This window comes from Nasonia vitripennis, assembly GCF_009193385.2.
Source record: "Nasonia vitripennis strain AsymCx chromosome 1 unlocalized genomic scaffold, Nvit_psr_1.1 chr1_random0012, whole genome shotgun sequence".
NCBI classification, from domain to species: domain Eukaryota; kingdom Metazoa; phylum Arthropoda; class Insecta; order Hymenoptera; family Pteromalidae; genus Nasonia; species Nasonia vitripennis.
In genome coordinates, this window is record NW_022279600.1 from 394,030 (window position 1) to 409,975 (window position 15,946).

General features: G+C 35.0%; 1 protein-coding gene across 1 annotated transcript in view; it reads left to right on the forward strand.

The window, feature by feature from the left end:
- The first annotated feature begins 3,883 nt into the window (after window positions 1-3,883).
- The window catches only part of LOC100118582 (pre-mRNA-splicing factor SPF27), a 79,665-nt gene continuing 67,602 nt past the window's right edge, over window positions 3,884-15,946 (forward strand). Inside the window, exons 1-2 of the mRNA XM_031921517.2 lie at window positions 3,884-4,220; window positions 4,319-4,584. Coding sequence (XP_031777377.1) covers window positions 4,134-4,220; window positions 4,319-4,584 — 353 coding nt within the window. The 5' untranslated portion in view covers window positions 3,884-4,133. The remainder of the gene's footprint in view (window positions 4,221-4,318; window positions 4,585-15,946) is intronic.

The following is a 15,946-nucleotide window of genomic DNA, read 5'->3' on the forward strand; positions in this document are numbered from 1 at the left end:
GCCGGCGATCGTCGCGGCGCCAATTGTTGCAAAACAGCATTCGGTGGTTGCGGCACTGCAACATTAAAAAAATTCAAATAAATTAATTAAAAACTTAAAAAATTCGTGACTTTAAAGTGGAGTAATAAGAAAATTAACTTACATGTTTCTACTATATCCATGGCCCAGGACACGTAGTCTAGCATCGTCAGGAGAGTCGGTGCGTTGGCGATCAGCCAACGTATACGCTCCTGAGCATCCTGTAGACTTCGTCGGCTCCGAGAAGTCTGCATTGATGAACTTTTCTTTGAAGACATTTTCTTGACAGCTTGCAAGAAAACCTGCGACTGACTCGGGTGTATCTTGAGGGGTTATTTATACTCGAAAACAGGAGCACACTTTTCATTATTTTGCCGAAAATCCTCGGATTTGCTGAGCTTCTTTTCCCACTACTATCCTGAAAAGTCCTCTACTTGGAGAAAAATGTTCCTTCCTTAATTTCAAAAACATCTCCCTTGACCATGCTCCTCCCCGTCAAATAAAAATTTCACTTGCCTTCGTGAGATAGTCTATGGGTACTTTTGCAGACCTTTTCCGAAAAATAATTGATTTTCACCGTGGGTAGCGAAACAAAAAGAAAGGTATTGCCAGCGGGTATAGTTTCTAGATTCCTGCGGCCCTCTTCGGTCATTCGTCAAACGCTAAAAGCCTTTACAACGTTCATCTCTGCAGGTATCTTCGACACTCACGCATTTTGGTCCACTGCTAGCGAAACGAAAAAAAGGGAGGGGTATCTTCATAAAACTTATCGGTGCATCTGCATCTTATTGGGGATTTCCTGCAGGCCTCTAGGAAACTCGTCAAAGTCAGTACGACGTGTTAATCTCCGCGCTCCCTGCAGGTAGCGCAACAAAATAAGGGATCTCCTGCCAAAAATGACTATCATAAGACCCGGCCGTCCGCGCGTGTATTTCAGGCCCTCTTCGGTCATTCGTCAAACGCTAAAACCCTTTACAACGTTTATCTCTGCAGGTATCTTCGACACTCACGCATTTTCGTCCACTGCTAGCGAAACGAACAAAAGGGAGGGGTATCTTCATAAAACTTATCGGTGCCTCTGCATCTTTTTGGGGATTTCCTGCAGGCCTCTAGGAAACTCGTCAAAGTCAGTACGACGTGTTAATCTCCGCGCTCCCTGCAGGTAGCGCAACAAAATAAGGGATCTCCTGCCAAAAATGACTATCACGAGACCCATCGGTCTTGGTGCATGCCTGTAGGTTACTCGTCAATCACTGTAAGTATTGTTTGTCGTTCTCTAGTCCTATCAGCTTATGTTCATCTTCGGGCTCTCTGCAGGCCTATCGGTCTGAGTGCATTTTTGTGACCATTGTCTCTACGCCACTTGTCAATCGCTAAAAGCGGATCTCTGGAAGGAAAACTGCCTAGCTTTTCTGGGAAAGCTAATTGGAACTTAAAATTAGGGGTGGTCCCACAAGCAGCCAACAGCATTTGTAGGCAGTGAGAAAATAACATTAATTATAGCATTAATATAACAGATTAGATTTATAAATGCAGTAATTAGCATCAAAACGAACCCGGATCCTTTGGGTTAGTCAGCTGGAGGTCAACCACTGAGCCATGAGTACTCGTTACAGTTAATACAAACATTTAGACTCGTGTACTTTAAGCAGCTTTAGATACTTATTACTTTTACAATATTAATTAACAATTGCTCGTTATTGCCTTAAAGCTGCTGTCCGACGTAAATGTTGGAAAAACATGCCTTAACAGGGGAATCCGCCCAGAATTCAAGTTTTCCGAATTTTGACCAAAAATTTTCTAAGTCTTCAATTTCCGAAAAACCCATGTGTGTCAAAATGTGCCAAAGTGTGCCAAAGTGTGCCAAAGTATCCCAAGGTATTCCAAAGTGTAGTAAATTTCCCAATTTGAATACTTTGGAACATTATGGCACAATATGGCACACTTTGGCACAAAATCCATTTCCACTAGGGAAGGAAAATAAAACGGTATCGGAGGCATATAAGCTCATTCGAATGCGATCTAAAGGTTATTTGTGTGAACCTTCTGTTAAAATATTTGACTTGATTAGTTTATTGGAGAGGGCTACACTAAAGGTTTTGAATTCTGGATAAATAAATGCTGACACTCTGTTCGAAATAACGTCAGTATGTCAAAAACTAGCACCAATTCCGTACGTCGGTTGCGAGCAGCACAAGGAGAAACTAACGCACAGAATTATATCTTTTTATTTAACAACGGGAATGTTTTTTATAACAAAACAAGTAAATAAAAATGATTCGATAGAGAAAGAAAAAATTAGAGTGAAAAGGAAGTTGTTAAAACTTTCTTATGCTCCGAATCATAGAAATAATTTTGATGTTCAGAATTCCGAATCTGTAAAAAAGAAAAACAAAAAAAAATGTTACGTCGAGTAAAAGAAAAAAGGCTGCATCTACAAGTGAAATCGTACCAAAGAAAAAACCTAAAATGTTATATGTTTTATGATAGCAGCTATGCTATATTATTTTGCATTAATAAAAAATTGTTGTTTTGTAATTAATACGTTTTCCATATTTTCATACATTTTATGAAAAATTAAATTTTATATGGCATACAACATTGATTTCAGCTGAAAAAAAAAAATTATCGGAGCGAGATCCGAACCCTGGACCAAAAGATCTGCAGCTAGCGACTCACGCCACTAGACCACGAATGCCAACAGCTTCAGTGTATTGAAAGTCGCATATGTTTATAGCTTATTAGGAATAACGTGGGGGGTTAAATTAAACCCCGTAAAGGATTATCTACTGAAAAAAAAGCAGAGGAAAATCAGCTGATTATTAGCTGATAATCTGCTGTTAATCGTGTCAAAACGTCAGCTGATTATCAGGTGATATCAGCTTAAAATTTTTATTTAAGCTGCGATAGTTACAAATATGCGTTTATATGAGATGAAATGCTAATGATAATTAGCTGATTATCAGGTGATAATCATCAAAATTTGTTTAACCTTCTTCATATTTTTTCGAATTTGTTTTAAATTAATAAAATTTATAAAATTCACATGATGAGGGCCAATACAGTTTTATCATCCAGATGATAACACCAAAACACTGGCTGTGAGCTACAACATTTTTATTTTTTAATAATTTGATTTGAACAAAAGTTTTTTAAAATATTAATAAATAAAAATTGTGTAGCTCACAGCCAGTGTTTTGGTGTCATCTGGATGATAAAACACTGTATTGGCCCTCATCATGTGAATTTTATAAATTGTATTAATTTAATAAAACTTCGAAAAAATGTTTGATGATTATCACCTAATAATTGACTGATTATCATTAGCATTTTATCTCATATAAACGCATATTTGTAACTATCAGCTTAAATTAGAATATTAAGCTGATATCACCTGATAATCAGCTGACGTTTTGACGCGATTATCAGCTGATTATCAGATGATTATCAGCTAATAATCAGCTGATTGTCATTCGCTTTTTTTCAGTAGGGTTAGCTTAAGCTTATTATCCTGGGGTGCTGAATTTTATTTATAATAAGTATTTCGCACCCGCCCGTGCTATAGGATATTTTGGTTTATACATTATTCAATGTAGCTTCTTGATTTAAAATTTATTTTTATGTTTAAAGGGGCATCGGTTATACATGCCTGTACTATATTTTATTATATGCGCAACAAAAAGGCTATAAAAGAAGTTCCCCACACGGGATTTGATACCCGGTCGGCTGTCGCCACTCGCCAGCTCCGAAAGCACACAGCGCTGTTTAGTACGTTTGATTCCCGCGAGAGGCTCTGTTACTCGTTAAATATCAGCCGTTCCGCCGTGCGACACGGCGATCTTTGTCGGAAACGTCTGAACGGAACACTTTCGGCTTTCCGATATTGGCAGTTCGGTCTCCTTCTCTCTTACTCTCTGGGCAAGGGCCTGAATTTCTGCTATAGGGAGCAATTTCAGAGAGTTGAACTAAATTTATATTTTTAAATATAAATAATGAAGTGATAAATATTATGCTAGTTTTGAAGTTATTACCATTGAGTTATTGTTTATTCAATATTTATTTGAAATTTTAAATTAATTAATTTTTTTCATGACAGAGCTATTTTTATAGTTTATATGGATATAAAAATGAGTAGTGAGGTTATAGTTGATGCATTGCCGTATATTGATCAAGGTTATGATGATCCAGGTGTCAGAGAAGCGGTAGATAAATAACGATTATTAATATGATAAGAATGATGAAAAATGATTGATAGAATTTTGGTTTCTTTTATTAAAAAAATATATTTAAATTGTTCCAGGCTATTGCAATGGTTGAAGAAGAAACAAGACGTTATAGACCAACAAAAAACTATTTAGAAAATATATCTACCTTAAATGTTAATAGTTTTGAAACTGAAGTTTTAAAACATGAATATGAACGATTGCAAAATCGTCTTCCTATGGATGTGCTAAGTATGAAACGCTATGAATTGCCTCCACCAGCTCCAGGTAAAATGAATGATCTTTCCGCTTGGAATGAAAGTGTTGAAAACAGTTGTGCACAGTTGGAGCACCAATCTACAAGGTAGGAAAAAACTAATAATTCAATATCAGTTATAATGCATGCTCTATTGCATTTATGCACGCTCTTTTTAGTATATAGAAAAGTAGGACTTTGCAAATATTAATGCATTTACTAAACCAAACTTTGTGCTTGGAAGTAGCAAAACAATTGTAAATTTTCAATAGAGGTAATTAAATTACCTGTTCATAGTCCTGGCTAATGTACTCAAAACTAGTTGATTTTAATTAACAAAACCTGTCAATTTAGATCTCCAAGCAAAAGTGGCATCTCTAGCAATAATAAGTATATGACAAAACTGATGACGGGACCAAACCAGAAACTAAAGATTTTGTAACCTAAAAATATAATGAACTAAATATAAGCATGTAAATATATATCTCTTACAAAAATTAACTTATTTATCCACTGACTTTGAAAAATTACGATCGAGTGTATGATTTGTATTATAATTTTTTGCAAGAGACATAATATATTTAGATTCTTCGACTTCGGTAGGAATATTTGTAACAATAAAATCAAGTTTTATGATTTTTTTGGCTATGATATAAGTGAGTGCAGTTTATTTCTATAAGCAAACATGTATTTAAATAATTTATGACTAAGCTTTGAATTTTTAGTCAATGATGGACATTAAGGAACAATTTTCTGCTACGGTGACTTTCTTTATTTTGATGTTAGTTTGCAACCTCTGTGATTTTTTTTAGAAATGCACCAAGCAATTCATAAGCTTTGCCACAGGCTTTAAATATGAATTTTAGCACAAATTTATGGATATCTTCATTTTTAGCCAAAAATACAGGGTCTCTGCCATTCTGGGACCCATACAGGTACTTTTGCACTACAAAAAGGTATCGCTATGAATTTTTTGGTGATCGTAGTTCGGATCAAAATCTTACTTTCACCAATATTAAAGTTTAAATGGCTTATAAGATAGGTATAATATATATATATATATATATATATATATATATATATATATATATATATATATATATATATATATATATATTAAGTTAATTAGCGTTAATTAAGTAATAAGCTACAGGTATTTTAAAATACCTGTAGCTTATTACTTAATTAACGCTTTGTCTGGAGTAGAAAAAAGTAATCTTATGAAAGAGATTTTAATGGAATGCCATATGCGTGATATCGATGTTCGAAACATTACATTTGATAGTGCTTCCTTGAATATCAGCATGGTGGAGAATCTGGGTGCCGAAATTTACGACAATACGTCAACTTCATTTTTTGTAAATCCTGTAAATGACAAGATCATTTATGCTTCTTTAGATGGTTGTCATATGCTGAAGTTAGCCAGAAATACAGTAGCTTCTACGAATATTATTGACGGCGATGGTCAAGTTATAAGCTGGAAGTACATAAAAGCGTTAGTTGATCTTCAAGAAAAAGAAGGACTACATTTAGCGACCAAAATACGCAGAAGGCATGTAGAATTTCAGAACGAAAAAATGAAAGTAAACTTGGCTGCTCAAACATTGAGTTCAAGTGTCGCGGCAGCCCTAGAAACTTGCGAAACTGATCTAGAGTTAGATGAATTCGAAGGTGCTAGTGCAACTGCTCGTTTTTGCAGAGTAATAAATGACTGTTTTGATTTATTAAATTCGAAAAACAAGTTTAATAAAAATCCCGGGAAAGCTGCTATAAGTCGAACAAATTTAGAAGAAATCAAAATTCGAGCCAACGCAAACATTCATTACATACAAAGTTTAAAAATTAATCATATAAGTATTATAAAAAGCAATAAACGAACTGGATTTTTAGGTCTAATTATAAGTTTACAAAATGCCGTGAAATTGGCCGAAGATTTATTTTTGGAAAATAAAAACGTCATTTTTGCTCACGTTTAAATTATCGCAGGATCATTTAGAGACATTTTTTTCTTGCGTGCGACGTTTTGGTGGATTTAATAATAACCCAACGACGAAGCAATTTAAAAGTGCGTATAGAAAATTATTCTCTCATGTAAGCATCAGTGTTCCCCTAAGCGCAAATTGTATACCAGACGACGATACGCTCCTTTTGAAACCCAATGTTCGCGATGGCAAGGAAACGAAAAATTGCGAAAATAACATTGATGTCGATGATTTGCAATTGCAAGAGATATGCGGTAAAATTCCACGGTTGTATTTAAGCGAATACGTTTCAGAAATAATCGCTTACATTAGTGGCGCCGTTGTTAAAGTGGTGAAAAAGAAAATACAATGCGAACTATCCTTGAAAAGTTTAGAGACAGAAGAAACCGAAGAAGTTTTATCGACACTTCAAAGGCGAAAAACCTATGGCAAATTAATATCCGCATCAAAAGATGTTATAACTATCTGTGAAATAGCTGAAAAAGTTTTTCGTGTTCAAAGCTCCTTTTATGTTAAAAATGTGCTTGAAAAGCTCATTATTTACACAATGAGTTCGTTACCGATTAATTCGCTATTTGTAAAATATGAACATGCCTATGATCAAGCGCCTCTATCTGATCATAGAAATCAAATGATAAAATAGATATTGAATCAATTTTTTCAAATACGGCTGCATTACGAAGCTTCTACAATGCAACAATTCAAAGAGAGAGTGCGAACCAGAAACAATAAATTGACGCTGTTTTACAATCAGTAAATAATTGTTTTGTATATGCTAATATTATAGTTATATAAATAAAAAATGGCACGTTTTCACCTTAAATATTAATCTTCAATTTTATTTATTGAAACACGCCAAAAACTAATGCTAAATTTTGAAGATTATCAGACTACGACTATATATACTATATTATAAATAGAATATTACATTTTTACTGTCATAGTTTATTAATTTATATAGTTATAAAATGAAAAAAAAAAAAATTCGATGTCAGTCGGGCTTGAACTCAAAATCTCGGCGCGGCAAAACGAGTAGACACGCGCCTTAACGCTCACAGCCACCGAAGCTCTTGGGAGAGAGAACGCGAAAGTCGCATATGATCATCGGGACCAGAAGAGCTTAATCGCAGTAGTTTAGGCTTATGTTTGAATGTTTGTTGTGTTTAAGTTTGTTTATGTATAATAAACTAGGTTTTAAATTAGCTTAATAGTGATTCTACTTCTACTTCTAAGGGTCTAAGCGTATAAGCGTTCAGTAGAAGAGTCGCATATTTATATTGTATATCAATAGATTTATCACAAATTTAAATAGTATTTTTCGTCATAAAGGGGTGTATATAATTTAACTTTTTTGTTATTAATATCAACATGCAATTATTAAAAAAAAAGTTAGTAAACTTATCTACGGTTCGGTGCGTTAATATTTACGTTTTTATTTATTCGCAAGTCCATCTACTTGTTTATTGTATAGTATGGAGTGAATTTGTCATACTCCGATGATAAAAAAACAACTTTGTTTAATTAAATAAAAAAATATTCGCGTTGTCGGTCTCGCGACTCGCTGTTTCAATCCGCTCAGTTTGCTGCGCATGTGCAAGCGTTGCTCCGCCCATTAGAAAGAGACGGACTGCTCTCGTTAAAGCAGTCTCTCTCTCTCGCACCGGGAGCCACTTTCCTCCTATCTCATCCGCGGTCTATACTTATTATGTCTATGGTCTTCCCGAGGCAGGTTGTGTGGTGAGAAAGGAGAGAAAGATCTTTAAGACATTTTCTCTTTTCTTCTTAACGTTTCAGAGAAGAAGAACTTACCATTATGGAGAAGATCGATACAAAGTTTTGTCGAGAAGGCGGTTCCCCGCCGCGCGAGTCGAAATTCTTGTCGTGTTTAGATAGCGCGGAGCATTGAGAAGAGAGTCGAGCAGCCGTGTTGACAATTTCTTCCGCTATTGACGTCAGAGCCTGGCTTAGGTTTGTTTTGTTTTCAGCTGGTGCATAAGGTGTGTGTATACTGTATTTAAATTTTGAGTGTCTTCCTTCTTATTAATACCGTTTTTTTGTAGGTGTATGTGTAGCATTTCGGAAACTAATCCTGTATTTAAATTGATCTCTCTGCCTTTAACCCATTAAAGCCCATGCTAAGACTGGTTGAGATAGCGACAAACAAACTGTGCTATCCTTTGCATAAGTGAAAAATAAAATATACGTATTTTTTCTTATGTCATTTGCAATTGTTTATAACAAATTATTTAAACAAATTACAAAAAAATTTATAATTTTCAAAATCTGAATGCGGGAATCGATTCTGGAGGTAAAATCGAGACGAAAACCTATATAACACTTTTTTGTCAGAGTTCAATTTGTTAGTGTAATGTAGGAATAAACAATTGCATGTTGGGGAGAAAAAGTGACCATGTCAAGTCCCAAGCAAAATCTATCTGGAATAGCAAAAAACAAACTGTGCCATCCTTTGTATAGCTGAAAAATAAAATATACGTATTTTTTCTTATGTCATTTGCAATTGTTTATAACAAATTATTTAAACAAATTACAAAAAAATTCATAATTTTCAAAATCTGAATGCGGGAATCGATTCTGGAGGTAAAATCGAGACGGAAACCTATATAACACTTTTTTGTCAGAGTTCAATTTGTTATCTTTATGTAGAAATAAACTATTGACAAATAAGTGTTTTCAGTCTCTTGCATGTTATGTGGAATCATATCAGTATTTTGTACTGATAAATTTTGAGATCTTATACTGTAATTGGATAAGTTTATTTCATTTCGCAAATCCTTCGATTTCCGCATTCAGATTTTGAAAATTATAATTTTTTTGTAATTTGTTTAAATAATTTGTTATAAACAATTGCAAATGACATAAGAAAAAATACGTATATTTTATTTTTCACTTATGCAAAGGATAGCACAGTTTGTTTGTCGCTATCTCAACCAGTCTTAGCATGGGCTTTAATGGGTTAATGCGGTAGTTTTCAAAATTGAAAGCGTGATTCAGATTGTTGACGTGACCAGAGTTGACGTCATCAAAAAACCTGACTCATATGTAGAATACGGCTATGATTTCATAGAAAAAATTAAAAATGTTGTAGTCCCACCGAACCACCGCTTAAACAGCCTTGATGTAATATCACTCTATACCAACATTGACAAATCATTAGTCAAGAAGAGCATCGAAAAAAGATATATACAAATTGTACCAAAATCCGAAATACCTCTCAATGAAATCTTGTTGGCTTGTGAATTACTTATGGAGAATACGTTTTTTCAATTCAATGGCAAATTTTACAAATAGCTATTTGGCACACCAATGGGCTCTCCGATCTCGGGTTTCTTTGCTGACATTGTCATGGATGATCTCAAAACGGATTGCTTATCTAAACTATCGTTCAAACCAACATTCTTTTATCGATATGTTGACGACAATATTACATGTGTGTCGAATGACAAAGTCGACGAAATTTTAAAAACTTACAATAATAGATTACAATTTACTCACGAGACCGAGATCGATAACTCCATTAGTTTTCTAGATGCTTTATTGATTAAAGACATTGATAAAATAGTGATTGATGGTACTGATTGGTACACCAAACCGAGCTTCTCTGGGACATTTTTAAATTACACATAACAACATCCTATGTCTCAAAAAATCGCCATGGTGTACAATCTTGTCGATAGAGCGATAAAATTATCCAACAAGAAATTTCACAATAAGAACATTCAAAACATCAAAAAATAACTGCATGAAAATCATTATCCACCCGCATTCGTTAACAAATATAAACGAAAAAGAATGTCAACGTTAACATCGAACACATTGTCAAGGCAACAGGTTAGCGGTAATGAAAAACGCAATATTGTAAGCCTACCCTATATTCAAGGGTTTTACGAGGAGACCAGTCATGCATTCAAGACTCTCAACATTGAAACTCTACCGAAAATAAATAGCCAAATGAAAAATATCATTATAAAAGGCAAAGACAAGAAAGATAAAGATCTAGAAAACAACGTTGTCTATAAACTTGAATGTAACGATTGCTCTGCCATGTATGTAGGCCAAACAAAAAGGAATGTGTGTATAAGTATAAATGAACACAAAAAAAAAATCGAAAAATACTGCAATCTCCGATCACGGCAACAATCTGAATCACACTTTCAATTTTGAAAACTACCGCATTAAAGACAGAGATCAATTTAAATAAAAGACTAGTTTCCGAAATATCATAGTATGAGAGAGAGAGAGATTTTTTAGATTTTAGATTTTATTTATTTATTTTACTGTACACTGTGTTGCACAAAATTTTATAAAAAATAAATACGTAGTAAATTAATAAATTATGATGTTGAGTGAGGTGAGACTGAGATGACTGTGGAGATAATAAGCTATGTGTTTTCAAGGGTGAAAAAGTAGTATCTGGCTTGTTTCTTGAAGTTGTAATGGATCTATTGTCGCGGAGCTGTGAAGGTAGTTGTATTACATAGGTATGAGGCGCTTATGTGGAATGAGTTCCTCAGCGTCTGTGTAGCGAAGGTTGGGATGTCCAGAGGTGTCATCTCACCCCTGACAGGACGAAGTGCGACGTGGAAGTCAAAATAGGCAGTGATGTTTGATGGTACTACTGTGTTAAAAAGTTTTCTTAGAAAGCAAGCCATGAAGTACTTCCTACGTCCGGCGGTGGTAAGCCACTGCAACTCGCGTCTGTAAGGGGTGATGTGCTCGTCCCTGAGAGAGAGAGAGAGAGAGAGAGAGAGAGAGAGAGAGAGAGAGAGAGAGAAAGAGAGAGCATATAAAGTTAAAGCTGGTAATAATCTCGCAGATATACAAAATAAAGTTTTCCGTCGTTATATTCTAGTTCAACGACGCTTTGCGTCCGCTACTAGTATACTGGTGGTCGTCTATGATTTGGTGCTCTTCTTGGCATGGCGGCATTGCAGGCTTGTGTGATGTTGAAGGGGGTAAAGGGGGCCATCGAATGACACAAACACCTATGACCTTGAACTCGATGTTCAAGGTCATTTGAGGGTAATTGTGATTTTTTTAAATAGGAACCTCTATTTTAGACCTTGGAATCGGATAGAGCGGAAAAAATTACGTCGCAAAGGATATTTTAAGTTTGCTTTGGTGACCTTGAGAAGGTCAATTCATGGTCAAATAACAAAAAATCTGCTAAACAGCTGTTTGTCTGGTTTTATTTTACTGATGTCGAAAGATGTCCTTGACAAAAGTTGAAGGGAGCAAAAGGGGCCATCTAATGACACCAACACCTTTGACCTTGAACTCGATTTTCAAGGCCATTTGAAGGTCATTGTATTTTTTTAACGGGAACCCCTATTTTTGACCTCGGAATACGGAGCAGCGAAAAAAATTACGTCGGAAATGACATTTCAAGTTTGCCTTAGTGACCTTGAGAAGGTCAATTCAAGGTCAAATAAGAAGTATCAGCCTAAGATTGTTTTCCTTTCAATTTTTTCGTAGAATTATCATTTTGTTATTGTAATAAACATTAAGAGGATAATTGACTTAAAATGTGATTATGCTTTGCTGACATTAAAGCCATTTTGTAAGGTCAAAAGTGTAAAAATGCAATATCAAATGTTATGTGGAGTCCATATTTATATCCTAACTTTAGTGTTGCCCAGGAACAACGACGTGGACGTAATAGGATTGTGTTCCCTTTGGCATGCTTGATTAGAGTGAGTCTCCTTGCCTCTCACTTTTATTATGTACAGATTTGAATGTAGGTGCCCAAAGACACCACCATTTTTTTGGATTCTATTCAGTTCTTGGGATGTTTTCGTAAGCGAATTTTTATCCTATCTTTAGCGTTACTCAGGAACGACGTGGACACAATTGGCTACTAATTTTCCTCATCGAATTTTGCCTGAATTTATTGTTGAAATAAATAATTTATTTTGTAAAGATGATTTTTCATGTTGAATTTTCTCGCGACTCATTGTTGAAATAGACAATTTTTCTAATAAGAGATCTCTTTTCATATGAATTTATCCTCTACTCATTGTTACTTACACTTAGTATTCAATAGTTTACTAGTTATTGAATAGTTATTGATTAGCCAAACTAATCAAATATCATTTGTTTAACATTTTCTCTTTTTCATTCATTGACCTTTATTTTTTCTATTAAAATTTATTACTCATCGAAAGATATCTAATTTGTTCAGTTTGGTAAAAACAAAATTTTTTATTGAAGTTGTTATAAATTTTTAACAATGGCTGATTATCCAGCCGCTGAAAGGGTTAATATTTTATTGATTCTTGGTGACTCTAGACGTAATTATCGACAAGCTGCAGCCTTGTATCGAATTCGATATCCCGATAGAAGACATCCAAGTCATACAACCATTCGTGAGATTTACCGTAGAGCTCAACAAGGGCAACTAGCACGGGTTAGAGAACGTCGTAATTACAACGAAGATGATCTTTGTGTAATGGTCGTTTGAGCAATGGTTTATTTGAATCTCCACGTTAGTACCCGTGAAATTCAAAGGCAAAGTGGTATACCTATGGCTACTGCTTGGAGAATACTGAGAAGTCAACGTTATCATCCATATCATATTACTTTGACTCAGGATCTCACACCTGCTGATATGAGGTTAAGGCTACAGATTTGCCAATGGGCACGACAAATGATTGCTAATGATCGTCACTTTTTTCAATACGTAATGTTTTCTGATGAAGCAAAATTCAAAAGCAATGGAGAGCTTAATCGACACAACTGTCATTATTGGTCGAATGTTAATCCGCATTGGTACAGGCAGATAGATAACAAAAATCGTTGGAGTCTTGATGTTTGGTGTGGAATTGTTAACGGATACCTTGTAGGCCCATACTGTTTCGATGAAAATGTAAATGGCCATCATTTTTTACAGTTCCTGAGAGAACGTCTTCCAGTACTTCTTGAAGAAGTAGATTTATACACAAGAGCAAGAATGTGGTTTCAATTAGATGGAGCTCCTGCGCACTATGCTCGAATAGTTAGACAATATCTTAATCAAAATTACCGTGACAGGTGGATTGGACGCACTGGACGTGGAGATTTGGGTGTTCGATGGCCACCGAGATCTCCAGATATGACATCACCCGATTTCTATTTGTGGGGGTATTTGAAAGATGTTGTTTATGAACATGAAACTACAACAAGGGAAGATATGATCCACAGAATTCAAACGGCTTGTGAAAATATCCCAAGAGCTGTATTACTCAGAACAGTAGAACATTTTCAGCAGCGAATTGAATTGTGTATCCAACAAAATGGTGGTGTCTTTGAGCACCTGCGTTGAATTTTGAGCAAAAGTGAGAGGCAAGGGGACTCACTATAATTAAGCACCCCGAAAAGTGAGAGGCAAGGGGACTCACTCTAATTAAGCACCCCGAAAAGTGAGAGGCAAGGGGACTCACTCTAATTAAGCACCCCGAAAAGTGAGAGGCAAGGGGACTCACTCTAATTAAGCACCCCGAAAAGTGAGAGGCAAGGGGACTCACTCTAATCAAGCACCCCGAAAAGTGAGAAGCAAGGGGACTCACTCTAATCAAGCACCCCGAAAAGTGAGAGGCAAGGGGACTCACTCTAATCAAGCACCTCAAAGGGAAAACAATCCTATTACGTCCACGTCGTTGTTCCTGGGCAACACTAAAGTTAGGATATAAATATGGACTCCACATAACATTTGATATTGCATTTTTGCACTTTTGACCTTACAAAATGGCTTTAATGTCAGCAAAGCATAATCACATTTTAAGTCAATTATTCTCTTAATGTTTATTACAATAACAAAATGATAATTCTACGAAAAAATTGAAAGGAAAACGATCTTAGGCTGATACTTCTTATTTGACCTTGAATTGACCTTCTCAAGGTCACTAAGGAAAACTTGAAATGTCATTTCCGACGTAATTTTTTCCGCTGCTCCGTATTCCGAGGTCAAAAATAGGGGTTCCCGTTAAAAAAATACAATGACCTTCAAATGGTCTTGAAAATCGAGTTCAAGGTCTAAGATGTTGGTGTCATTAGATGGCCCCTTTTGCTCCCTTCAACTTTTGTCAAGGTCATATTTCGACATCAGTAAAATAAAACCAGACAAACAGCTGTTTAGCAGATTTTTTGTTATATGACCTTGAATTGACCTTCTCAAGGTCACCAAAGAAAACTTAAAATATCCTTTGCGACGTAATTTTTTCCGCTCTATCCGATTCCAAGGTCTAAAATAGAGGTTCCTATTTAAAAAAATCACAATTACCTTCAAATGACTTTGAAAATTGAGTTCAAGGTCATAGGTGTTTGTGTCATTCGATGGCCCCCTTTACCCCCTTCAACTTTTGTTAAGGTCATTTTTCGTTAAAATTAGTTTATCCATGGTTTTTTGTCGTGCTCGGATTAAAATGAAACACCCTGTATATACATATACGTATACATATATATTATGTATACATATATACGTGTAATGCCATGTTCAAGGACATTCCGTATGTGTAAGGCCAACTTCCAGGACATTTTAGAGTTTCAAGGATGGTCCTTGAAACCCTCTATGTTTAACAACATTTTCAAGGACAGTCCTTGAAGTTTCAAGGACTATCTGCAGTTTTCACACTTAGTCCTGGATATTCCCACTCACATCCTGGATATTTTTACTTAAGTCCTGGATTATTTACAAGGACGTATATTTTGTTACAGCATGGTCCTTGATTATACCAGGTCTAGGAGTCCTTGAAGATAAGGCTATTTCGAAATATAAGTAATTAAATAAGTATGGTCCTGGAATATACCGGGTCTTGCAGTCCTTGAAGATATAGTTCTATAAATGAGTAATTTTAAGTCCTTGAAGTTACTTTTTTTAAACTAAAGTCCTGGAATATATTTAGTCTATAATGCGTACTCCCTATAACCTAATTAAACATTTTCGATAAATTATTATCAATGTCCTGGAATATCGTATAATAGATATTTAGAATTCTGGAAAGTCGGTTTTCATTTCGTTGTCAAAATATTAAGTTATACATAAGAAGGGCCCTGGATTATCATATAATAAATACTTAAAGATCTGGAAATTCGCTTTTTATTCAATTGTTGAAATACTACATTATATAACAAGCGTCCTGGAACATAGTATATATGTTTAAAATTAAAATATTTTGCGTTACGTATATTTAAGGTCGCGGAATATTTTTTTATGAATATAATATCACGATGTATATACATTTATATGATGTATATTATTTATAGAATAGCAAAAATGTATGATTTATTAACTGTAGGCAAGTTAGTATGAGTGTAAGGGGAGTCATAGGTAAGTGGAAGACGAATACTACAATCATTCTAAGTCATAAAGATTATTTTCTCTTAAAGGCATCGATTTTCGCGATAAACGTAATTGCAGAACAATTGGTAAGCAACATAAATAAGTGTAGGTATACACAGTAGTTAGTTTTTTGTACCATTTTGCGGTGGTATGC